At 38.4% G+C, this 22,189-nt stretch overlaps 1 protein-coding gene across 2 annotated transcripts in view; it reads right to left on the bottom strand.

Annotated features, from left to right (window-relative positions):
- Positions 1-310: 310 nt before the first annotated feature.
- Positions 311-22,189, bottom strand: part of PACRG (parkin coregulated) — a 263,658-nt gene continuing 241,779 nt past the window's right edge. For both annotated transcript variants that reach the window (XM_083373098.1, XM_083373097.1), the window contains one exon: positions 311-642. In XM_083373098.1, coding sequence (XP_083229224.1) covers positions 482-642 — 161 coding nt within the window. In that variant the 3' untranslated portion in view covers positions 311-481. The remainder of the gene's footprint in view (positions 643-22,189) is intronic.

Below are 22,189 nucleotides of genomic sequence, written 5' to 3'. Positions count from 1 at the left end.
TCATAGAGATGCTCAACAGTTTTATTGTAAGTCGGGGCCCATTATTCTGCCCAGCTGCTAGAGAACCACTGCTGAACGATTGTCTCTCCTATTAAGCAGTCAGCATAAACTCTCCTTGTTACAGCCTGGGACATCGCCTCCAGGGCAAGCATACACAGAAGAGCAATTGCCAAATTGCGTATGAAAATTATAGTTTTATTGTCCGTACAAATGAAGGTTTGACTCTGACACCCGCTCCGCTCTGCTTTTGTGATAAAGAAGCAATTATTTCACCAAACAAATAAGCACAGCACACCATTGTAATCCAAGAAACAGGCACTATTTATGCATTGGAAAGACAGGCTCACATTTGTACTGAAGAGCTAAAGAGTCTAAGGTCCCAGAAGCTGCTTTTTTTAAATAAATTGGGGATGGGATGGGGGAATGGAATGAATACCAAAACATTAGACAGAGTTGGAAAATGCTCATGGCATCATTCTTGTTAATTTAACAGACATGACTGATAAGTTGGGACCATGTATTTTATGTTTATGTAGGCATCTTCACCACCATAGCGCTCAAAAGCTTCCAGTGTCTCTTGAATCAAGTCTCCAATATTTTCTCGCTTCTGCTGGCTGTAGTCAATGCCATCGCCAGAATTCACTGAAGAAAAAAGAAAGAAAGAAAATTAGTTGTGGTGGTTGAGGGTGCTCCACCACTGAGGGTTTTCAAAACAGACTACCAGGATTCATTGTATCTAATACAACCTTTTTCTGCTACATGGCATAGGTAGTGTAGGTTAACGGTACCTTCACAGGATAACCTCCTCATTTTTGGTACAACTACCTGTACTCTTTATACACTTATGATTGTGTATCATCTGACCCATCCACTGCGATAATCAAGTTCGCAGATGATACAACTGTGGTGGGTCTTATTACAGGTGGGGATGAGACAGCATATAGGGCGGAGGTACAAAAACTATCCATATGGTGTAGTAACAACAACTTGCACCTAAACATCAGCAAGACGAAAGAGATGGTGTTAGACTTCCGGAGAAAAAAAGAGGAACCTGCCCCACTTTACATCGGGGAGGACTGTGTAGAGAGAGTTCCCTCCTTTAAATTTCTGGGAGTCTACCTCTGTGAAGATCTGACCTGGAAAGTTAACACAACCCAGGTGGCTAGAAAGGCCCAACAGAGGCTTCACTTTCTTAGGATCTTGCGGAAGAACAGAGTAGAACAACAGCTAATGACCCTCTTTTACCGGTCTACCATAGAGAGCGTCCTCTCATATGGTATTGTGGTTTGGTATGCCGGTTTGACAGCCGCGGATAGGAAAGTATTACAGAGGGTAGTGAGCACAGCACAAGACATTGTGGGCTGTTCACTGACACCACTGGATGACATCGCCAGGGCTTGTTGCCTTGGAAGAGTGAGGAAGATTCTCAGGGATGACTCACACCCTGGACGGTATCTCTTTACTCTCCTACCATCCGGTAGGAGATATAGGAATATAGCCAGCCGTACCAACAGGCTGAAGAACAGCTTTTATCCGTGGGCTGTTAGGCTTTTGAATGGGATATAATCTTATGCAGAGTTGACTTGGGAGGCCGGTGTGTGGTGTAGTTGGTTCACATAGGGTGGTGGGATGGAGGGTTTGTTGTCACTGTGTGTTGGGGGGAGAGAGCACAGGGGGAGGCTCAGCTAATCTCAATGTACACATGTTGTACTTTGACAATAAAGGTTTATTATTTATTATTAATAGCAGGAAACGCCCTAAAACATATACAATTCTATTTTCTTGCAAGTTATTCAGCAAAAACCTCCCAGGCAGACTGCAAAGTTTCTTCCAGCCATATTGTTGACAGGAGAGCATGTTCTGCCAACCAACAGGTTACTCAGTGTGTATGGCAATTGATGGAGTACAGAGACTAAAGAAAATGAGAGCCACTTCAAATGTAACTTGAAGTTGTAGAGTTTGCCTGAAATCCAGGGCTCCAGGCTCCTACATAAGTTAGGGGGCTGCCCAACATCTAAGTATCTATTTGTAGGGACATTGCCCTGAATCTGATACTTCATATCCATGCGAGTGTTTTGGTCCACATTCAACCTTGCTTGATAATGAGTTGATACCGAGGCAGTCAACTAGTTCTGAGTAACCTCAAGCCTAGAAACAAAGGAGAAGGAAGCACAATATCGTATTATAATGACTACATTACTATAAATTGTCAGTAGATCGAGACTATTGCCAAAAAATGGGGGTGGGAAGATTTACCCAGAAAGAAGATAAAAAATGATTTGCATAGTATTTGTATATGGTAATCTTAGTGCATGGATACAAATTCAGAATTAACTGCTCTCTGTCTATCCTTGCTGCTATGTCATGGTCCTTTAGTTTTGAAAAACAGATCTGGCTGCCATATTGCACAGAAAAATACATCTCACTGGAGTAAAGAAAACAATGACCAAATGAGCTGGGCTTCTGCTTTGTTTGCTCATTTTTCAGGATAACCTTAAGGCCGTGGCTTTCCCTAGTTTATTAACCCTTTTATATTTAAACTGGACTTGCATAGGATAATCTTCAAATGGAGAAATGTTCCCAGGAAGAGGGAACATATGGCCATCCTGCTCTCATTAACACTCTGCTGGGCCTTTTCCTGCTTTCTTAATGAAATTGACAGTATTAGAATACTCTCCACTATATTTATTTATTTATTTAACTTATATACCGCCCTATTCCCGTAGGACTCAGGGCGGTTTACAGGGCAATTAAAATCATACCATACAAAAGTTAAAAAATTTAAAACAGTTAATTAAAACAGTTAATTAAATTTAGAGCTCAAAATTTAAAAGTTAAAACATTAAAACCCAATTAAAACCCCTCAGTCTAGGCCCAACAGCTCAAAGAGCCAAGTTTTCAGGTCCCGGCGGAATGAGCAGAGGTCGGAGGCAGTCCTAAGTTCCATCGGAAGTTGGTTCCAGAGGGCAGGCGCACCCACAGAGAAGGCCCTCTCTCTGGGAGTCACCCGCCGGCAATCCTTCACCGGCGGTACCCTAAGAAGGCCCTCCCTGTGGGAGCGCACAGGACGATGGGAAGTTGATGCCAGCAGCAGGTGTTCCCTCAGATAATCCGGACCCAAGCCATTTAGGGCTTTATAGGTCATCACCATCACCTTGAATCTCACTCGGAAGGCAATCAGGAAGATTCTAGATGACAGGCCAGGCAGGTTTCAGTCTCAGGATCTGAAGCTGTCTTCTAGCTTACAGTTGATGAGTGAAGTGCAGAGAGCTGGATACCTAACAAAGGCTTTTGGCCTCCGCCAGACACCAGAACTAGTTGTTCAGGGAGAATGAGTTCAAAACTGCAGAACTGGCACAGAAGATGCTGTGTTTGTTACAAATTCTTCTAGTGAAGGAAATACAATATCATCTTAGTTCGCTCAATTTTCTTCTGAAAAAAATGTATTGAATTAAGTCAAAGTCAAGAATAAAAGTTATTAGAGGTTCTACGTCAGAGCACTGTTTTTCATCTCTTCTGCAGTGAGGCAGCTCAAGAGCTTATTGGGAACACATATTTGCTGCAAGATGACATTCAAGTGAAAACATTCTAGATATTGGTACAAATATGAAACGCATGTAAAATGTAGACAACAAACTTTTTTCCTAGGATTTCGATGGCACACATGTATTGGAAAATAGGTCTCAATGATATAGAAAAGTGCCATTGATCGCAATGAAACATAAACGACTTCTAAATTAATGTTCTGTACACTTTCAGTGATGGTCAATGGGACAATGCTGGAGTAATGTTCATAAATCACGGCCATATAAGGGAGCATCCTTCAATTCATGAAGCAGAAGTATATTCAGAATCATACCAAAAATAATTTGGCAATAAGCACTGGATGATTTAGACATTTGGCAGCAAGATACTGACTTTTTCAATCTCTTATATCTTTGGCTCTAACCCTGTCTGGAGAAGTGACTGCTGGAAGGTTATTTCATGGCTCATGTGACATTAAGTGAGCTCACTTTTGTTAATAGCAGACAGGTGTCTAAACCATAAAACTCAAGAGCTCTTCTAACACAATTCATCCATTCCAGTAGCAATATTAGAGAAGTCAACAAAACTAAGAAAGACGCCACATAATCTTTTCTGTCTGGGAGCTGCAGCTGACGCTTTTCTGTTTCAGGTGTCTGAATTTTAAAAAAAGTAAGCTCCTGGATTTTTTTTAAAAAATGGAAAACTGTAATTAAACAATGTTTCTGTTAGGTTTTAAACTGGCAACCTTTCGTATCTAAGTGAAGATCTTAGCCACTATGCTATCTGGGATGCAAGGGGTGAGGTGGGGACGAAAGGTATAGAACCTATTAGAATGCAGGATAAGCATTGACTAGGTTGAAGAGGCAACCTTGCCGCTGCACAATTGCTGATATGTTGTTGAGATTAGCCTACAGAAATGCTCTAGTGCAGGGGTGGGGAACCTTGGCTCTTTTATGATATGTGGACTTCAACTCCCAGGATTCCTGAGCCAGCATGGCTGGATGAGGAATTATGGGAGTTGAAGTCCACAAGTCTTAAGTTTGCCAAGTTTGGAGACCCCTGCTCTAGCTGCTCTAGCACATGGGCTTACAAACGTGGCAACTTTAAGACTTGTGGACATCAACTCTCAGAATTCCCCAGCCAGCATGGCTGGATGAGGAATTATGGGAGTTGAAGTCCACAAGTCTTAAGTTTGCCAAGTTTGGAGACCCCTGCTCTAGCTGCAGTGCAAATGGACAGAAGGATTCAAGACAACATAAAAGGGAGAATGATGTCCAAAATAGAAAAACACACCTTCAAAGTCATTTGAAGTTGAAAAGGGGAACACTGGGGAGTGGTGCCATCCTTTTCTGCCCTTCAGAAATTATTGCCTGCCCATTTTAGCAAGGAGAAAGCTGGGCAAAGAGTATAGGTCCAGTCTAGGTTAGTCATTTAAGCTTCATATTGCTAAGACCATACAGAATCAGGCATTTTTATAAATATTTATTCTTCTGGAAACTCAACCTCACATTCATGAGTTAGTAGCAAAAACTTTTGTGATTTCATTTTTCTAGATACATGTCTTCATTGTAGAATAGAAAGAAGTCATATGTGGTATATGCAGAAGAACAGACAGGGACAGAATATAGAAATCAAACCCATATCTCCGCCACCCACAGGGATTAAATCTTATGCATTTTCATCCTCTTGTTTTGAGTTAACAGATTCTTAGCCACTCCTTTCCCAGCCTTGAGATTGGCATGGACCTGCTCAGTATTTAACAGTGCCCTTCTCTGATTTGGTTTCTGCTTCAACCTTACACCCAGTAGGACAATACTACTGAAAGCTGAGCGGTATAATGACCTTCAAGGCTGGACCTGATTTCATCACTGTAATATGCTAATACAAGTTACAGATTGGCCCTGGATCCAGTCACTTTGCTAAATGCAAGTATTGTACAGTCTACATCTCTGTCACTAAAGCTAAACTATATAAAGATAGTTCATGGGTCTTTAAAATGACATTCTCAGCAGAAAATATTTCAGAATTAGAAAAAAATGGTAAATATATTGAAGTAGAACATAGAGATCCATAGGTATCATAAGACAAACACTATGTCACTGCGTCTACCTCAAAATTTTAGGTTTTCTAATTTGAGGGGGTTTTTTGAGCACGGCATGGGCATCACTGATTTGTTATGAAAAGAGCAAGGAAGAGCATTCAATTAGGGCGTGAAACTTAAATCTTTCAAAAAAGTTGAAGTTCATTGGGTTAAGCTTGCAGATTACATTCTAGCTATATGCACATGACTGGGAATGCTCCAAGAGCATCAAGCTGGGGGAAATCTCAAGACAGCCCCCATTTTCTCTGCTCGGCAAAGTCAGGGGTTGGTAGAGAAGGGCATGGCATTTTAAAAACATCAGGCTTGTTGTTTTTAACATCTCAAAATAGTTATGGTATGCCTACTTCAGTCTGAATATACCCAGTGCTATCATTATTCTGGTGCTAAAGGAAAAGGAGGAGGAGGAGAGATCTCATTACAGAATGCACTGCTTTGGAGTTCGGAAGCTGCATGTACTGTAAGCCACAAGTTGCTCATCACTTGCCAGGGGGCTCAGTTGATGCCAATGGTTGCTAAAACATACAGTGATTCAACCTTCCCAAAATATTTTGAGGATGACCTCCTTAAATCCTGGTGATGGATCATGTCCCCCCCTCAAATATTAGCTATTTTACAGAAAAGAAACACAGAATTACCTTTGCATGTGTGTATTGGAGGGAGAGGGAGTTAACCACCACTGCAGTCGTACTTATGTGAGATGTGACAATAGTTTGTTCCTGTCCAGAAAATTAGGGGAAAGATGCCAGAGTAGCAAAATCACTCTACTGTAGAAGATATTGTGGCTTGGAGGATTGAGTAAAAAAAAAAAGGTGAATGAATCTGACACTAAGAGAAGCCACATAAAGAATGGCACCAAATTATGCTCCTCTCCTCAAGACAGCTATACTGTTTTCTCTCATTTCATGACCCGGTTTATAAACAACATTGCCAAAAGGCTATTTCAGCAAAGAAGTCACCCACTAAGCCCACAATAGCTGCTTTGCACAGCGATAGGAATTAGCAAATCTTTAAGGCAAAGTTGGGAATGATTAACCCACCAGGACAACATCCACCCCAGCATTTGCCAGCACTCGACAGATGAGTCATACTGATTTCCTCTGCACACCTAAGGCTAAGAATCTAGTCATAATAATAATTAGAATGAAAACATGAAGAGGGGAGAGCATAAAAAAAAAACTGCCACCGATGCACAACATTTTCAGTCTGCCTGTCTCTGGGGTAATGTTATTTCTGGGTTATTTATTGTATAGTGAACATGTGGGCAACTAAAAAGAAATATCTGTCTGTATGATGCCAGAACCTGGATTGGATTCAAGCTGTTTACTGAAGTTTCCCTCAGTGGCAGAAAATTAATCAAGATGAAGAAAAATTTGGAGGCCACATCTGTCTTGCCAGGCTCCCAAAGTGAAATGTCTAGCAGACACAGCATGAAGCAAAGGATCTTGTCCTAGGAAGCAGAACAGTTATTATTACTATGCATAGGGGGAAAAATACTCATTCAACACATAAAAGAACTGCTGATTTAAGCCATTGGAATTAGAAATAGTGAGAGCTCAGAGAATCAACAATTTCTAGATTAAGGCATCTGCTATTACCTGCATAAAGGTACTTATTATATTTAAAGGTAGCTTTTGTTTTCTTATCTCTTAAGAACTGTTTCAGATGGTGAGGTAAGGCAATATTTAAATTGGGACTATAGGGAACCAATAGGAGTCAGTGGCTACTGCTGGGGGATTTGGTTGAGGAGAAATCCTTTGACATTGCTGTTACCACAAGAGGACATTTCTGCATCAATACACTGCATGCACCTCCTTCCCCCTTGCAGGGATGAGACAACAATATGCTGACTTGGAAATTAATCTTTAAATTAGATATTTTAACTTGCATAACATAACATTAACATGTTTGGGATAAAATTGAGATTTGATTCCACTTCTGACACTTATCCAAAATGACCAGCACTATGTCTTTACTGTTAGTAAGAAATATTGCATATGGCATGATGTAACTAAGGTTCATAACTGAATTTACTCTATCTTTAAAAAAAACATTATTTGAAAATATCAGTGAAGCCAGCATGGGCAAAGGAGACCAATATTCATGAGGTCATTGATGACTGTAGCATATTGGAGATTGTGAGTTGGAATGTAAGAGTTGCATGAATCAGTGCCTTAAATGAAAGAAAGAAAAACAGGCATATTATATGTAAAATTAAGATAAGGTAAGGATGTAATGGATCTGAATGAAATGATCTGGTCTTGTGGAGTGGAAGAAATGAAGGCATAACTTTAATTAAGAATAAAATAGGTAAACAGTGGATCAGAAAGTAGGCAATGTTGCCATCTAGAAGTAGGAGCATAAGAAAATAGGAATTCACAGGCTGATGATAGTTACATATTACGCTCCAATCAGTGGTACTAATAAAAAACTCACAAGTGACTTTGAAGAAAAACTGTGCAACATTTTGAACAAATGGGATGGGTTTGAGGAATCATTCTTTTAAATGCCATAAATGGTTAGGTAAGAATAAGATGACGGGATAAAAAAATGATTATGCCATTTGGAGATTCAAGACAATGGTTTGGTGAACAGCATCAATATTATAGAATGCCATAGATGTGTGTTATGCTAAAGGAAAGTATGAAAAAAGTTGGTGAAATAATGACATGAAAGAGATTGTGGAAGAGAAATAATGCATAAAAGGGAAGTGCTACTGTAAAAATGAAGACAAGGGAATTATGTTGTACAAGGAGGAAAAAAGATTGTTGCAAAGTATATAATAAAAGAGAACAAGAAAGAAATAAAAGAGAGAAAATATAGATCAATATTGATGGAATTAAAAAATGTTTTGGAAATGGATGAAAAAGGCTAAACAAGGAATTTCCCGTAGACTAATAACATAAGAAGAAAATTGAGGAAATTATTGGTGATAAAACTAATGCGAGGGAAGCTTGGAAGGAATATTCTCTGTGAGAAAGAGAGTGAAATGTTGAAGAGTACAAATGAAAGAAATAGTATAAATGTTAATATCTAAGAAAAAACTGAGTAAAAGTTGCTAAAAGCAAAGTAAAAAAAACGCTGTGAAAACATTGAAAAAGACTGAAGGCGTAGTTGGTGTAACAGGAGAAACATTAAATAATGAATCTGGTTTGATCATGAAGTGGCTATCTAACTTGCTTATTGTTTGTGAGAAGTCTGTAGCTGTATTTGATAATTTCAAGAATACTGATACCATTCCAGTTTGCAAAGGAAAATATAGCAAGAGTGAAAGAAAAAAATTATAGTGGAATTATTATTTTTTTCAGAGTAGCCAGAAGGTCTGTAATAAAATCTCAACTGAAATGTTACGAGAGGTTACACTGAGCAAAACTTTTAGAGATACAGTCTGGCTTTATACCAAGGAGGGAATGTGCAGATTGGAGATTTGTTCTTCAGCCATGTATGAATATATAAATACATTAAAACTTTGTGGATTTTGGAGTTGGAATTGCTTGCCGAATCCCACAAGAGTATTATTTGATGGAAATAAAGCATATATAAGAATAAATGGAATACTTAGTGAATAGTTCAACCCTAAGCAGGTAGGAAGACAAGTGTAAAAATTTTCACTCATTGCTTAATATATTTATTAATAAATGTATACTGCACATAACTTGTGGTGCTTTTAATGTGGATGTCAGTTGTGGATGTCAATGTATGCAAAATTTCGTATGCTGGAAAGCCACATTGCCGCTGCACAAGGCAGTCAGGAGCATGGCTCTAACAATGTTTCAGAGACCAAGAATGGAAAGTGGACTGAATGATTTCAAGTTGTATATAAGTGGCAAAAAAAAAAAAATTAAAGTAGGTGAATTTGTATACCCTGGTAGAACATTTACCGAAGATAGGGAAATAGATGCAGAATCTTTGTGATGCAGAAAGGTAGAAGAACAGTGGACAGTATCTGATTTGTCTAGAGAAATGAATGTAAAAGAAAAAAGTGGCTATCTATAGAAGTATGCTTTTGTCCACTTCTTATATGGAAATGAGAGTTGAGTATGTCAAGAGACATAGAAGTTAAATGCAATCAAATGGGCTACTTAAAAAGTGGATGTAATTAAGCAAGAAGAAATAAGGTCAAGTATAAATGAGTGATGAATGAATATGGATTGAATTCAAAAGTCAGTGACTAACACAAAAGAAGCAAAGCCAACAGAATGGTTATAAAGAAACTAATTGAAGATATACGAAGGAAGAATGAATGGGTCAAGATGAAGGGGAAGACTAAGGCAGGTGGATGGATGAAGTTAATGAGATCCTCAAAGAAAGTAATGTGAGAAATTTAAAGAATAATGACAGTTCTTTCTATCACATGGCATATGCATGTGATAGAAGCAAGGATGGCAAGCAAGGATAAAAAAGATACAGAGAAGTACAGTAAATGGATTAGTATAAATTAATTCCCCCACTTTTGGTGTTTTTTTTTTAAAAAAATAGAAATGTCTCCTCCTACCCCCGTGTGCAAGAAATATTCTATCTTTACAGTGAAAGCTAATTTACATTTTTTTCTACTGGAAAGGAAAAGGAAGAAGAAAAAAATAAGCCTGAATTGAGACATAATATTATTAAAATAATTTTGCTGTACTTTATTGTTTGGGTAAGTGGTTTCCTGACCTTCAGAATGCATTTAAACTTATATCCCCTTTTGGCTGAATTTTTAATAAAATAAGCTGGATCCAAGAAGGGAAAGGTTGAGAATTATTGGTTTAGATTAGACCATTTTGGGAAAGATTGCTGCTGGACATAAGGCTTGTTAGAAGGAAATGAGTTCCAGTACTGAACAAAATCTGTTCATATCTACAGAAGTTTTTTAGAGTGAAAATGTTCTATAGTTATTCTTATCCTTCTACTTATAGGGGTGACGGTTGTCTGTTCAAGATGTTTAAACTTTTGGTTGTGATCAAACATCTGTTAAAGCTGTGACAACACACTTGACCTTGCAGCTGACTTTTTCTTTTTCTCAAGGTTTCAGACATCACGGAAGAAATAAATTGAAACTGGAATGATTGAAAGACAGAAAACTCACCTCCCAGGATTTTAATAGTTTGAGCCTGCCCAGCTTTTTTGAAAAGAAGAGAATTCAAAGAGAGTTCTGAAGAGCCTTTGAAATAGATGGCAAAATTCCAGCTTAATTTTTTTTCTCCTTACAAATCTAGGAGCCCTGATGCCCAGATTCAACCATTTTATGGAGAAACTGTCTATCTATAATACCTCTCTCACTCTCACATCACAGGTGATTAAATATTCACTCTCACTATCATCTTCGCCCAAATTTCCATTGTTCTTCGATTCAATCATTTTCATTTCTTCCAGCCTTAAAAGCTTGAGAACATGAATGCTGAATTCTTCCAAATGGTCAGGGGGAGAGGGGGGTTTCTTAAAAATTAGTGTTTTGCCATTGAGCTGCTCCCTGCTCCTCAGCAACAAAAGCCTTCTTGCCTCCATCCCTCAAAAACACAGAGAAAAACCTATCTCCCATTCACATTTTCATTGTGTGCCTGTGTCTGGCCATTTAGGACAACATAACAAGCCTTTGCAGTTGTTAAGGAAAAAGCTGGTCTTCTCTGAAGGCACCATTCTGTTTATTTGTGTTAAAAAGCCTTTGCTAGTTGTGATGCAGGAAGGACAGCCTGGCAGGGGGCATTTTTGCAGCCAGGTTCACAATAGCTTTAACCATGATTATAGCATATAATATAGAACCCCTAGCTATGTGCAAAAGAAAAAAAAATAGCCACACCCTTAGTCCAGAGGCTGGAAAGTGAGGTGAGGCAAGTGTTATTTATTGCTTTCAAAGCAGGGAAAATCAAGCTACTGTAAGTACTGTTTTTACCAGGATTATGAAACTGACTGGAAATCAAGTAGGATTAAGACTATGTTTACTGATAACTCCTGCTCATATAAATAAGGAAAATCAGTCAGGCTTGTTTTTTTATATATAAAAGTACTGTGAAAGTAACTAGAAACTAATGAGAAGGTATAAGATCAACTTCACTGATAGGTTATCATTCATTATTCCTTTCCTAGAATCGATTGCAGCAGATGGAGAATGCAAGAGCTGAGAAAGGATGTGTCCAAATGCCGTGAGGCATGGGAAAGGAGGAGCAAACTTAATAGGGGAAGTAAGGAAAGTAAACTCAGCTTGTGCTGATTTTAGAAGAACTGATACTGAACAGGCTTAGGGGAAAAAAATAACTCAACTTTCAAAACTAACCAATATCTTGGGGAATGGCAGCTGGTCAAACACTGCATATGGAAAATCCCTAGAAAGTATTTAATTTTGGCTGAAGAGTGTATGTAATGAATAATCACCCAAATCCCTACCTTTGGAAGGAAAGTAAGAAATAGAAGCATGTGCAAATGTAATCCAAAACGCACAAGTTTATATAGCCTTCTGTTGACTCAGGTTATGGTTGCATGTTTAGCTCAGTAAAAATTACTACACCGAATTGGAGGCTTATTACTCTGAGAGATATGGAGCATGAGATTTCCTAGATGAAGCCTTTTAAAACAGAGAGACAGTAATGGGGCACAGAATGTGGAGACTATGTCCTGCTGGTTCCCCATGAAGGGGATATCTAAATGCTCCATGCCTAATCCTAATGTTTCCTTCCTAAAACTTCTTTATAGGAGTACCAGTTTCAGCAATGTTACCATCAGCCACTTGTCTTCAAAGAAATTTTTCTCAGATTTGGTTTACTTAGGAAGAGGTAAGCAGTAATTCTCCTTCTTTTGGTAAGGAGAATGTTTGAACGGAAAGATATGAGCTAAAAGAGTCATTTTGGTCTAGTGGTTAAGGCAGTAGGCTAGAAAGTGGCAGACCATGCGTTCGAAACCCATCTTAGCCATGACAGCCAGCTAATGACTCTCAGCCCAGCCCATCTCACAGGGTTGTTGTTTTGGGGACAATAGGAGGAGGAAGGCATGCTTGATATATATTCACCACCTTGAGTTATTTATAAAAATAATAAAGGTGGGATACAAATAAATAAATAGGGCTTCCCCCCCCCAATGAATGTTATTGATTCATTAAGAATTTGAATCTTTATTACGTATACCAAAGCCAGAGAACTAGAAGGAAATGAAAAAGCACAGAGATAGGGAAAAAAGAAGAGAGGGAAGTTAGTTCTAAAGAGACTGATCTCAGCTGCTAGTCTTTTTCACCAAGAAGTTCCACATACACAGATGCACACAGACCTCAAATCAAAAAGTTAAACTGAATCTACACGGCATCCAACCCAATTGGTCCTAGTTTGCTATGTAATTCCTTAATCGTAACTTGTATATTTATGTTCTGGAGCCCTAACCAAACCGCGAAACGTGGGAATGAGTGCCAATGGGGCAAACCCAAAAGGTAAGACAAAATGGAGCAAGTCCTTCCTCTTTTTAAAAGCCCACTGGAAAGCGGAAAAGCAATTGCCTACTGAAAGGGGAAAGAATTGATTGCTTTTTTGAATGTCTCTGCCAGTGTGTCACTTGTTCAGGTCATATTTTTCTTTAGTTCCTTTTGTGTCTGAACCTCTTGGCATAGAATGGAATTTACCGTGATGCCAAGTTCTAGATGCCTAGAACTTAACTTGGAACAAATTTCATTTATTTATTTTTTATTTTTTTATTACATTTATATACCGCCCTTTCCCGAAGGACTCAGACCAAGTGTTTTAATCCTGAGCTACTGTTACAATTCTCTCCAGTGCCATGCCATGATGACATATCTAGAGACTCCATCACCCTTACACAACGATGAAGTCATTGGAAGTATGTCATACAGCACACTAACTTCTCCGCAGTGCTGAGACACTGAGAAGGATGCTGGGAAATATAACTGTGCTCCCCCACTCTCTCTCACACGCCTAGACTCTGACTCTATAGGGTGGGATAAGGCTGTGGCACACTCTTGGGTTCATTGGTTATATGGATTTCAGTAACTCGAGAGAAGAACTAAATGACATACATTTTGGTAGCAATTTGACTGCATTTGACATAGTCTGAATCCTTGTAAATTGCTGTTGCTTAACACGCATTGTTACTTCAGAATCAAATAAGATAGCAGCCCTTATCATTATTCAGATCAAAAGGAGTTCTTTTTAAATTGGAACCTTTTTTTTTTGCTTTGTTTTAAATTGGCGTGTTACGCTGAAAATAACACTCCATTTTAAGGTGTTTTTTTTTTTAAAAAAAATGTATCGGACATTCAGCAAACATATTCGTCTCAGGAAAAGACCAATAGGGAACGAACAAAATCTTTGGATTATCACTGGAAGTATTTGCTCTTCTCCAACAATCCAAATAGCCTGCTCAGCAGGAGACAGAGACATGAAGCAAAATTCTCAGTGGCCTTGGTACAGTGTTTGTACTGCTGTTGCAAAACAATGGAGCTAGGCACAAATCCTGCTGAAAGAGCCAGAGGGATCACATTTTGTCCCTGTATGTTATCTGTTGGAATTTACACAAAAAGAAAGCTCATATACCAAAACTACAAATATTATCTATGTGAAAAAGAACTGGATGTATTTGATTGCTAGTGACTTAATTTTGTATCTATACCGAATTATATTTGACCTTGTATTCGTTTACAAAAGAAATAGAATTAATTTGTAACTTACAATAGCAACTTGAGAACAATTTGCAACAAATGCTCCATTCGTAAGATAACGTAAGACAATAATGCCGAGGGCAGACCAAGTGACTTGAAAGTAAACCAGGAACAGGAAACAAAAACAAACATTATAATTGTGTATTTTTTCTTATTAACAACCTCCTTTGTGAATCCATAAAGTGGTGCTTCAGTTCACATATTATCTGATAAAATGTGAACTACTGAAGTGTTGCTTCTTCCCATGAAGGCGAAAGGCAAAAATTTATGCTGCAATTTCATCTCAACTCCTTAACTCCCATTTCCAAAGTCCTGATACTAGTAGGAAGAAGACATAAGGTACAGTTGATCCTTTCCACATAGCTAAGCTTTCTTACATCATCCCATCTGAGGTAGGAATGAGTAGTCTTTCTACTGGGAAACTTGCTCTAAATAGCAGATCCAACGATTCTGAAGCTTCCTAGATGCTCAGAATGATTATTCCATTCCCAGAAATATCTTCTTCTGTGTCAAGAAATAGCTGCTATGAACAGAATGATCCTGAAATTCATGAAAGCCACAGTCATGAAACTATTACTGAAGTTACACCCAGAGATTTAATCAATTATATACTGTGTGTATATGTGTGTGTGTGTGTGTGTGTATATATATATATATATATATATATATATATATATATATATATATATATATATATATATATATATATATATATATATATATATATATATATATATATATATATATATATATATATATATATATATTCTCTCTTTTTCTCTCTCTCTCTTTCTTTTTTTTTTAAAGAAATCATCAGTGGGAATTCAGTGTCCTCTCAGAGCAATTCTGGTCTATGCAACTTTAAGGGTTTTTTAAAAAAAAGATAAAGAAAAACAAATATTATTAAGAACAGCTGAGCATTTCCTGTTTGTCATTATGTTGTGTTGTCCAGAAGAGTAATCTTAAAAACCTTCCATAGGAGCTAAGAATATCTGAACCTGAGTGGGGGGGAAAAATGGACTGTGTAGGCATTGAGACCATTTTTGAAAAAGCACAAGACCCGGGTTGAACACTTGTACTTATGAAGGTTAAAGAACTGGCAGCAGTGGAAATTTACTGGGCTGATTTATCTTCAAGCCAGGTATAGTCCAGACAGTTGTAATATGAGTTTCCTTATAAATCCATGGCAATAACCTTAACTCTGACCTTTGCAGGCAGGCAAAAGGGACCGGAAATAATTCTTTATACTATTTTTCTTTACATTTTTTTTAAACTGGCAAGGCATTCCTGCTGAATATAGCTTCTCTTCCGTTTTTCAACAGAAATCAATGTACACTTTATGTCAGAAGTATGCAGTCTTCACTGGACAAGTTATTTTAAGAGTAAAGTCACAATAAAAGAATGATGGTTCAAAGTTTCTTCATCTCGAGAAAGTCATTCATGTTCATTCCAAAAAGCTTGCAGTCAAAATTGCTTTTCCTTTCCAAATATAAACACTGTGTACACATGGTTTGCCTTTGGTCATACAATGACCACGTAGTATTTATTTACAATTAGTTAGGAAAAACAAAAAATGCTCAAAATTATAGAGAGAACTCTTGTTCATTCTCCAATCCAATCAGCATATTTAAAGTTCTGAAACTTCATGAGTGACAAAGCCAGAGCTCACCTTGTTTTCCTGTAACCTGCCCAACTTCATACATACTTTTCAGATCGCAACTCCATCCAGTTACTTCTAATCGGTTTTCAGCAAGGAATCTGTGAGCAAGGTTTCATTTATGATTCCCTTTGTAGATCAGACTGAATATACAGAGTTCAAGATGAAATAGCATTTTCTGCATTTTTTTTTGCAAATGTAAGAAATAAATTAACAATGTTGATTATGCTTTCAACAATTGCTTTCTTTTTGGACAGGTTTCTGGAATTCCTGTCTAGTCCAATTACATCACACCTTCTCCCACACAAAGGCACTTCCTTGTATAAAAATAAATGCCATTTGAGATATAATTCTGACACAACAGCAAGATATGGTCCTGATTCTGTTTAACAAAAGTCCACCATTCCTCCATTAGCAACTCTCCGATCATGAATATGAAAGGGGTTGCAATTCACAAACTGTGTTGGTCTTCAAAGGTATACTTCTATCATTCATGACCCTTAGAGTCTCATTTTTAAGGAAAGATAAACTTTTAAATTGCACATTCACATACACACAGATGAGAGGCACATTATGATATGGATGAGATTGTTTTAATTAATATTGACTCTACTAAAATTTGTTTCCTTCCAGCAATATCGGGGGGGGGGGAGGATCACTATTATACCACACAATGTAATCTCTTGGAATGTTTGCCAGGATAAGTTTAGTCATGTTGTAACACAGAGAGGCATGCACTATGAGCTAAGTTTACTAACTGGAACTACGGTTCAGTACATTTGGAAATTCCTTCTTGAGCATGCACAAACCTGCACTTAGAATCAAAACCATTTGTGTTAACAACATCATTAAACACACTACCAAATGTTTATCAATGTCAACTTGATCATCTCAAATAAATTATGTTGGATGAAGTGTTATAATATACCTCCTACTCAACTGGTAGAGTTGCAATTTCTAATTATTCAGAGGAAGAGCCGAGTGAGGTTTAAAGATGAGTGACAAATGAGTAATTGCAGCGGAGGCAAAATGGTACATGGAAGCAAAAAATCAATTAATTATATTTGAAAGGAAGAAATCTACAGTGTTGAGACTATGAATTCATGTTCCGAAACAGAAACTTAGCTTAATTCTTTCCTGACCTATTTATTATGCTTAAAACCCACCTGCACACACACACACATACAATTACACAACTCTGGCTTTCTGCCCTTACTTTTTGGTATTTTAACAAGCTGCTTGATAGACATCATGATGATGAGGATGAGGATGAGGATGATTTTAAAATGTCCTAAGCCACTGTGGGAACATAATTTGGAGCTCCTTGAGGAGAATGCTACTGAATGCTCCAGACATATCTGCAAGAAGACCTCCAGGGTAGACTGGAGCCTTAGAACTGGACCTGATTCTCATAACACATGCATCCTTTGGTTTATGTCACTATTGTCAAATTATTCTTTCACTAAGAAGAGCAGTATCAATAACACCAGCTCTTAATATCCAAGGGAAAACAGACAGTCCATCTCACCGTGAAGACATCCCCCAATCAACTCTTTCAGAGAAACCTGTCTTTATGGTCCAACAGAATGTTGGAAAGACACAAGAGACTTTGCTTCTCAATCAGCAGAATAACTCTCCAAATTCAGCAAGGGAGAAATAGCAGCAAAAGAAAGTTAACAAATGGGCTGGATCTGACCAAGAGTCTGCAGGTGGAAAAAAATCCCAATTCTCCTTTGGAAGAGGCAGCTTCCTGGAGTGTTGGTGACACTTTTCCTGCTCCCTTCTGGTCATATAATCCAGACAGGATTATACATTGCTGTTTCCAGTGCACATGTTCAAAATTAATGCACACTGATGGAGAGGAGAAAGACATAGACATAACATGTTATTTATTGTACACATGCTTCCTGTGGGCATTTTGAGTAAATGGGTAAGAAAGGATTCCCAAAGTGGTGCTTTGCACGCTTTCTCTACCTTCCTTAAAGGTACAATAGAAAAAAAATACCCCCACCTCCACAATGAGGCTGCAGTTTCTGCTTCACCTCAAAAAGAGCAACCATCGCACAGTATTCATATACTTTAATTATTTTTGAATACAAATGAGGGGGAGAAAAGTAATCACACATCCAGCAAGAGAAAAGGCTATGCTTCTGTAATTTTTTGCTATTCCAGGGCTAAGAATGTCAATTTTAAAATTCAAAGAATATGTAATATTGAAGGGCCAGCCATTTAGCAGCAAAACCTTTTCAGAATTTTGATTGAACTGCACATAAATCATGGCAAATGAAATATAAAATATTTTTCAGGGGGAGGGGATGGTCTAATTCCAATTTAAGATGGACCTCTCCTAGCTCAACCATTGTGGACAATGTAAGGATTTGGAAAATCCAAAAGGAGGGTCTTTTTTGCTTGTGTCGCTCAGAGTAACCCATAAGCCTAATTACCACAAAAACTACCAGGCTTAAAATCATATAACAATGAAGAATCTGCCTATTCGGAAATCAACACATTCAAATCCTTTATTTGTCTTTATCTGGATGGCATGAAGGCATGTTTCACTGTCTTTATCTGGATGGCATATTTTCACAGCATCAGAATGTACATTGGAGACTTGGTAATCCCATCTCCTGCTTGCAGTATATCGCTCAGAAGAGTAAATGAAAAGGCCTAGAATCTCCCCCTCTTACAAATAGGATCCTCTCTCATTCCAAAGGGAATCACCATAAGAAGCAGACAATGCAGCTCTTCTCTTTCAGCTAATGAAACTCATTGCCGTTCTATGGGAGCCCCATCAGTGGTTGGGATTCAGCCAGTTCGCACCACTTCGGCAGAACCGGTAGCTAATTTTTTTGTGTTGCCCAGGCCCAGAATGGACTTCCAGAAGCGGCATCCAGACAGAGAACCGGTTGTTCACATATGTGAATCCTACCACTGAGCCCCATGGATACCGCCTTGAGGAAAAGCAGAATATACATGCATTAAATTGGACATGGAGCATTTCAAGCACAACATCCTGGAGCAAGTAGCTCCCCGAGACCTTGTCCCTCTAGTAGCCTCTTGTCCTCTCTCTCTCTCTGCCTTTCTCTGAAGGGGGGCTTCACTCTGAGGGTCACGCTTGGGAGGACAGGCTGAGTTTTCTATTTGTAAAGGTGTGTAGGATGAAACAGTCCTTTTTCCAGGTCTTGTTATTTTTCCCCAATAAAACACAAATTAAAGCAATAAAAAATAGATGGCAAACTAAAAAAAAATAACACTAAAGAATGGGAAACGAACATTTGATCACTTTCACTTGGCAGGAAAGAACTACTGTGCATAGCTGCACAATTGCTGCGTATGTCTTTATTTGAAGATCACTGTTCCAAAAATCTCACTGAATTTATAACACATACCAATTAATATAACCTACTGAAAGGTTTGAAGCGAAACACATTTTAACCAGGCAGATCATTTTTTAAAAAAATTACCTTTGATACATTTTCTTCTATTACTTTGTGTCCCCCCAGCTGTATAAATGCACAAACTCTCCCAGAGCAAGACTTTTTTTTATTTTCTCACTTAATCATTCATCAGCTGTACTGCTTTTTTGGGGGGGAGGGGAATCTACAAAACTTCCTTCTCCACTTGCTCTTTTCTGTTTGCTCCCCTCTAGTAAGAAGCCAAGGAAAGCTGGACGTGGTCAAACAAGAGATGACAAGACTGAACATCGACATCTTAGGTATCAGCGAACTAAAATGGACAGGAATGGGTGAATTTAATTCAGATGACCATTAGGTATACTACTGTGGGCAAGAATCCCTCAGAAGAAATGGAGTAGCCTTCATAGTCAATAAAAGATTAGGAAAAGCAATACTGGGTACAATCCCCAAAATGACGGAATGATCTCAGTTCGAATCCAAGGCAAACCATTCAATATTACAGTAGTCCAGGTCTATGCCCCAACCACCAGTGCCAAAGAGGATGAAATTGACTGGTTCTATGAAGCCCTACAGCACCTTATAGAACTAATACCAAAAAATGATGTCCTTATCATCATGAGGGATTGGAATGCTAAAGTAGGAAGCCAAAAGATAACTGGAATAACAGGCATGTTTGTCCTTGGAGTACAAAATGAAGCAGGGCACAGGTTGATAGAATTTTGTCAAGAGAATACGATGGTCATAGCAAACATACTTTTCCAACAAGCCAGACATCCTAGAATGTGAAGTGAAGTGGGCCTTAGAAAAACTGAGCAACAACAAAGCTAGTGGAGGTGACATTATTCCAGCTAAACTATTCAAAATCTTAAAAGACGATGCAGTAAAAGTGCTACACTCAATTTGCCAGCAAATTTGGAAAACTCAACAGTGGCCACAGGATTAGAAAAGATCAGTTTACATTCCAATTCCAAAGAAAGGCAGTGCCAAAGAATGTTCAAACTATTGCACCATTGCACTCATTTCACATGCTAGTAAAGTTATGCTTAAAATCCTACAAGCTAGACTCCAGCAGTATGTAGATCGAGAACTACCAGAAGTACAGGCAGGATTTCGAAGAGGCAGAGGAACTAGAGACTAAATTGCCAACATATGCTGGATCATGGAGAAAGCTAGGGAGTTCCAGAAAAACATCTATTTCTGCTTCATTGACTATGCTAAAGCCTTTGATTGTGTGGATCATAACAAACTGTGGCAAGTTCTTAAAGAGATGGGAGTACCAGACCATCTTATTTGTCTCTTGAGAAACCTATATGCAGGTCAAGAAGCAACAGTGAGAACTGGACATGGAATCACCAATTGGTTCAAAATTGGGAAAGGAGTCCGGCAAGGCTGTATACTGTCACCCTGCCTATTTAACTTATATGCAGAGCATATCATGAGAAAGGCAGGGCTAGATGAATCAAAAGTTGGGATTAAGATTGCCAGGAGAAATATTAACAACCTAAGATATGCAGATGGCAAAAAGTGAAGAGGAACTAAAGAGCCTCTTGTTGCGGGTGAAGAAGGAGAGTGCACAAGTTGGGTTGAAACTTAACATTAAGAAAACCAAGATCAAGGCATCCAGCCCTCTCAATTCCTGGCAAATAGATGGGGAAGAAATGGAGATAGTGACAGATTTTATTTTCCTGGGTTCCAAGATCACTGCAGATGGGGACTGTAGCCAAGAAATTAAAAGACGTTTGCTCCTGGGGAGGAAAGCAATGGCAAATCTAGACAGCACACTAAAAAGCAGAGACATCACCCTGTCAACAAAAGTGCTATGGTCTTCCCAGTTGCAATGTATGGCAGTTAAAGTTGGACCATAAGAAAGGATGAGCGCCAAAGAATTGAGGCCTTTGAACTATGGTGCTGGAGAAGACTCCTGTGAGTCCCTTGGACTGCAAGGCGATCAAACCGGTCAGTCCTACAGGAGATCAACTCCGACTGCTCTTTAGAAGGCCAGGTCATGAAGTTGAAGCTCAAATACTTTGGCCACCTAATGAGAAGGAAGGACTCACTGGAGAAGAGCCTAATGCTGGGAAAGATTGAGGGCAAGAGAAGAAGGGGACGACAGGGAATGAGGTGGCTGGATGGAGTCACTGAAGCAGTAGGCGTGAGCTTAAACGGACTCCAGAAGATGGTACAGGACAGGAAGGCCTGGAGGAACATTGTCCATGGGGTTGCGATGGGTTGGACACGACTTTGCAGCTAACAACAACAATATCAATCGGCAAGAACTGTATACATTTTCATGTTCATCTTGCAATGTGAATTATGAATCGGGCCCAGGCATCAGTTTTACTCTCCTTGATGCCTTCTAATCTTATAATCTAATTAGTGTAATATCTAAAGGACTTTATAATTGATCCTTTGGACAATTATATTTCTATAATTGTATTTCTATAGAGCTCAATGTGGTATCACTGTAGTGTACTTTATTATTAAAATATAACTCTAAAATTAAAGGCAAACAAGAATGTAATTCAATAAGCATTTTTATTAACAGAGTAAGTAAAGATAATATGCCTAAAGTCTAAAATGGTACTGCTGAACATGGCACAAATAGATGGAGGATGAAAAACAATGTAAATGTGCAATTTTAAATGCTATTAATGCAGTTCTGAGGGGGCTACCTTTGAGGCACAATTACATATTTCATACATTATAATACATGAAGAATTATGATTACAGCCATCCAAACTCACTTTCTTTGGATGACTCATATGGATATGAGCACCCTATTTCATTATACTCTTTCAGTTACTATCCTTTAAAATCTAAAGAGTTCTGCTTATAAAATCAATAAGAAACTAGCAGGT

The sequence above is a fragment of the Vipera ursinii genome (assembly GCF_947247035.1).
Source record: "Vipera ursinii genome assembly, chromosome: 1".
Taxonomy (NCBI): domain Eukaryota; kingdom Metazoa; phylum Chordata; class Lepidosauria; order Squamata; family Viperidae; genus Vipera; species Vipera ursinii.
This window is presented reverse-complemented; position numbering and strand designations above follow the sequence as displayed.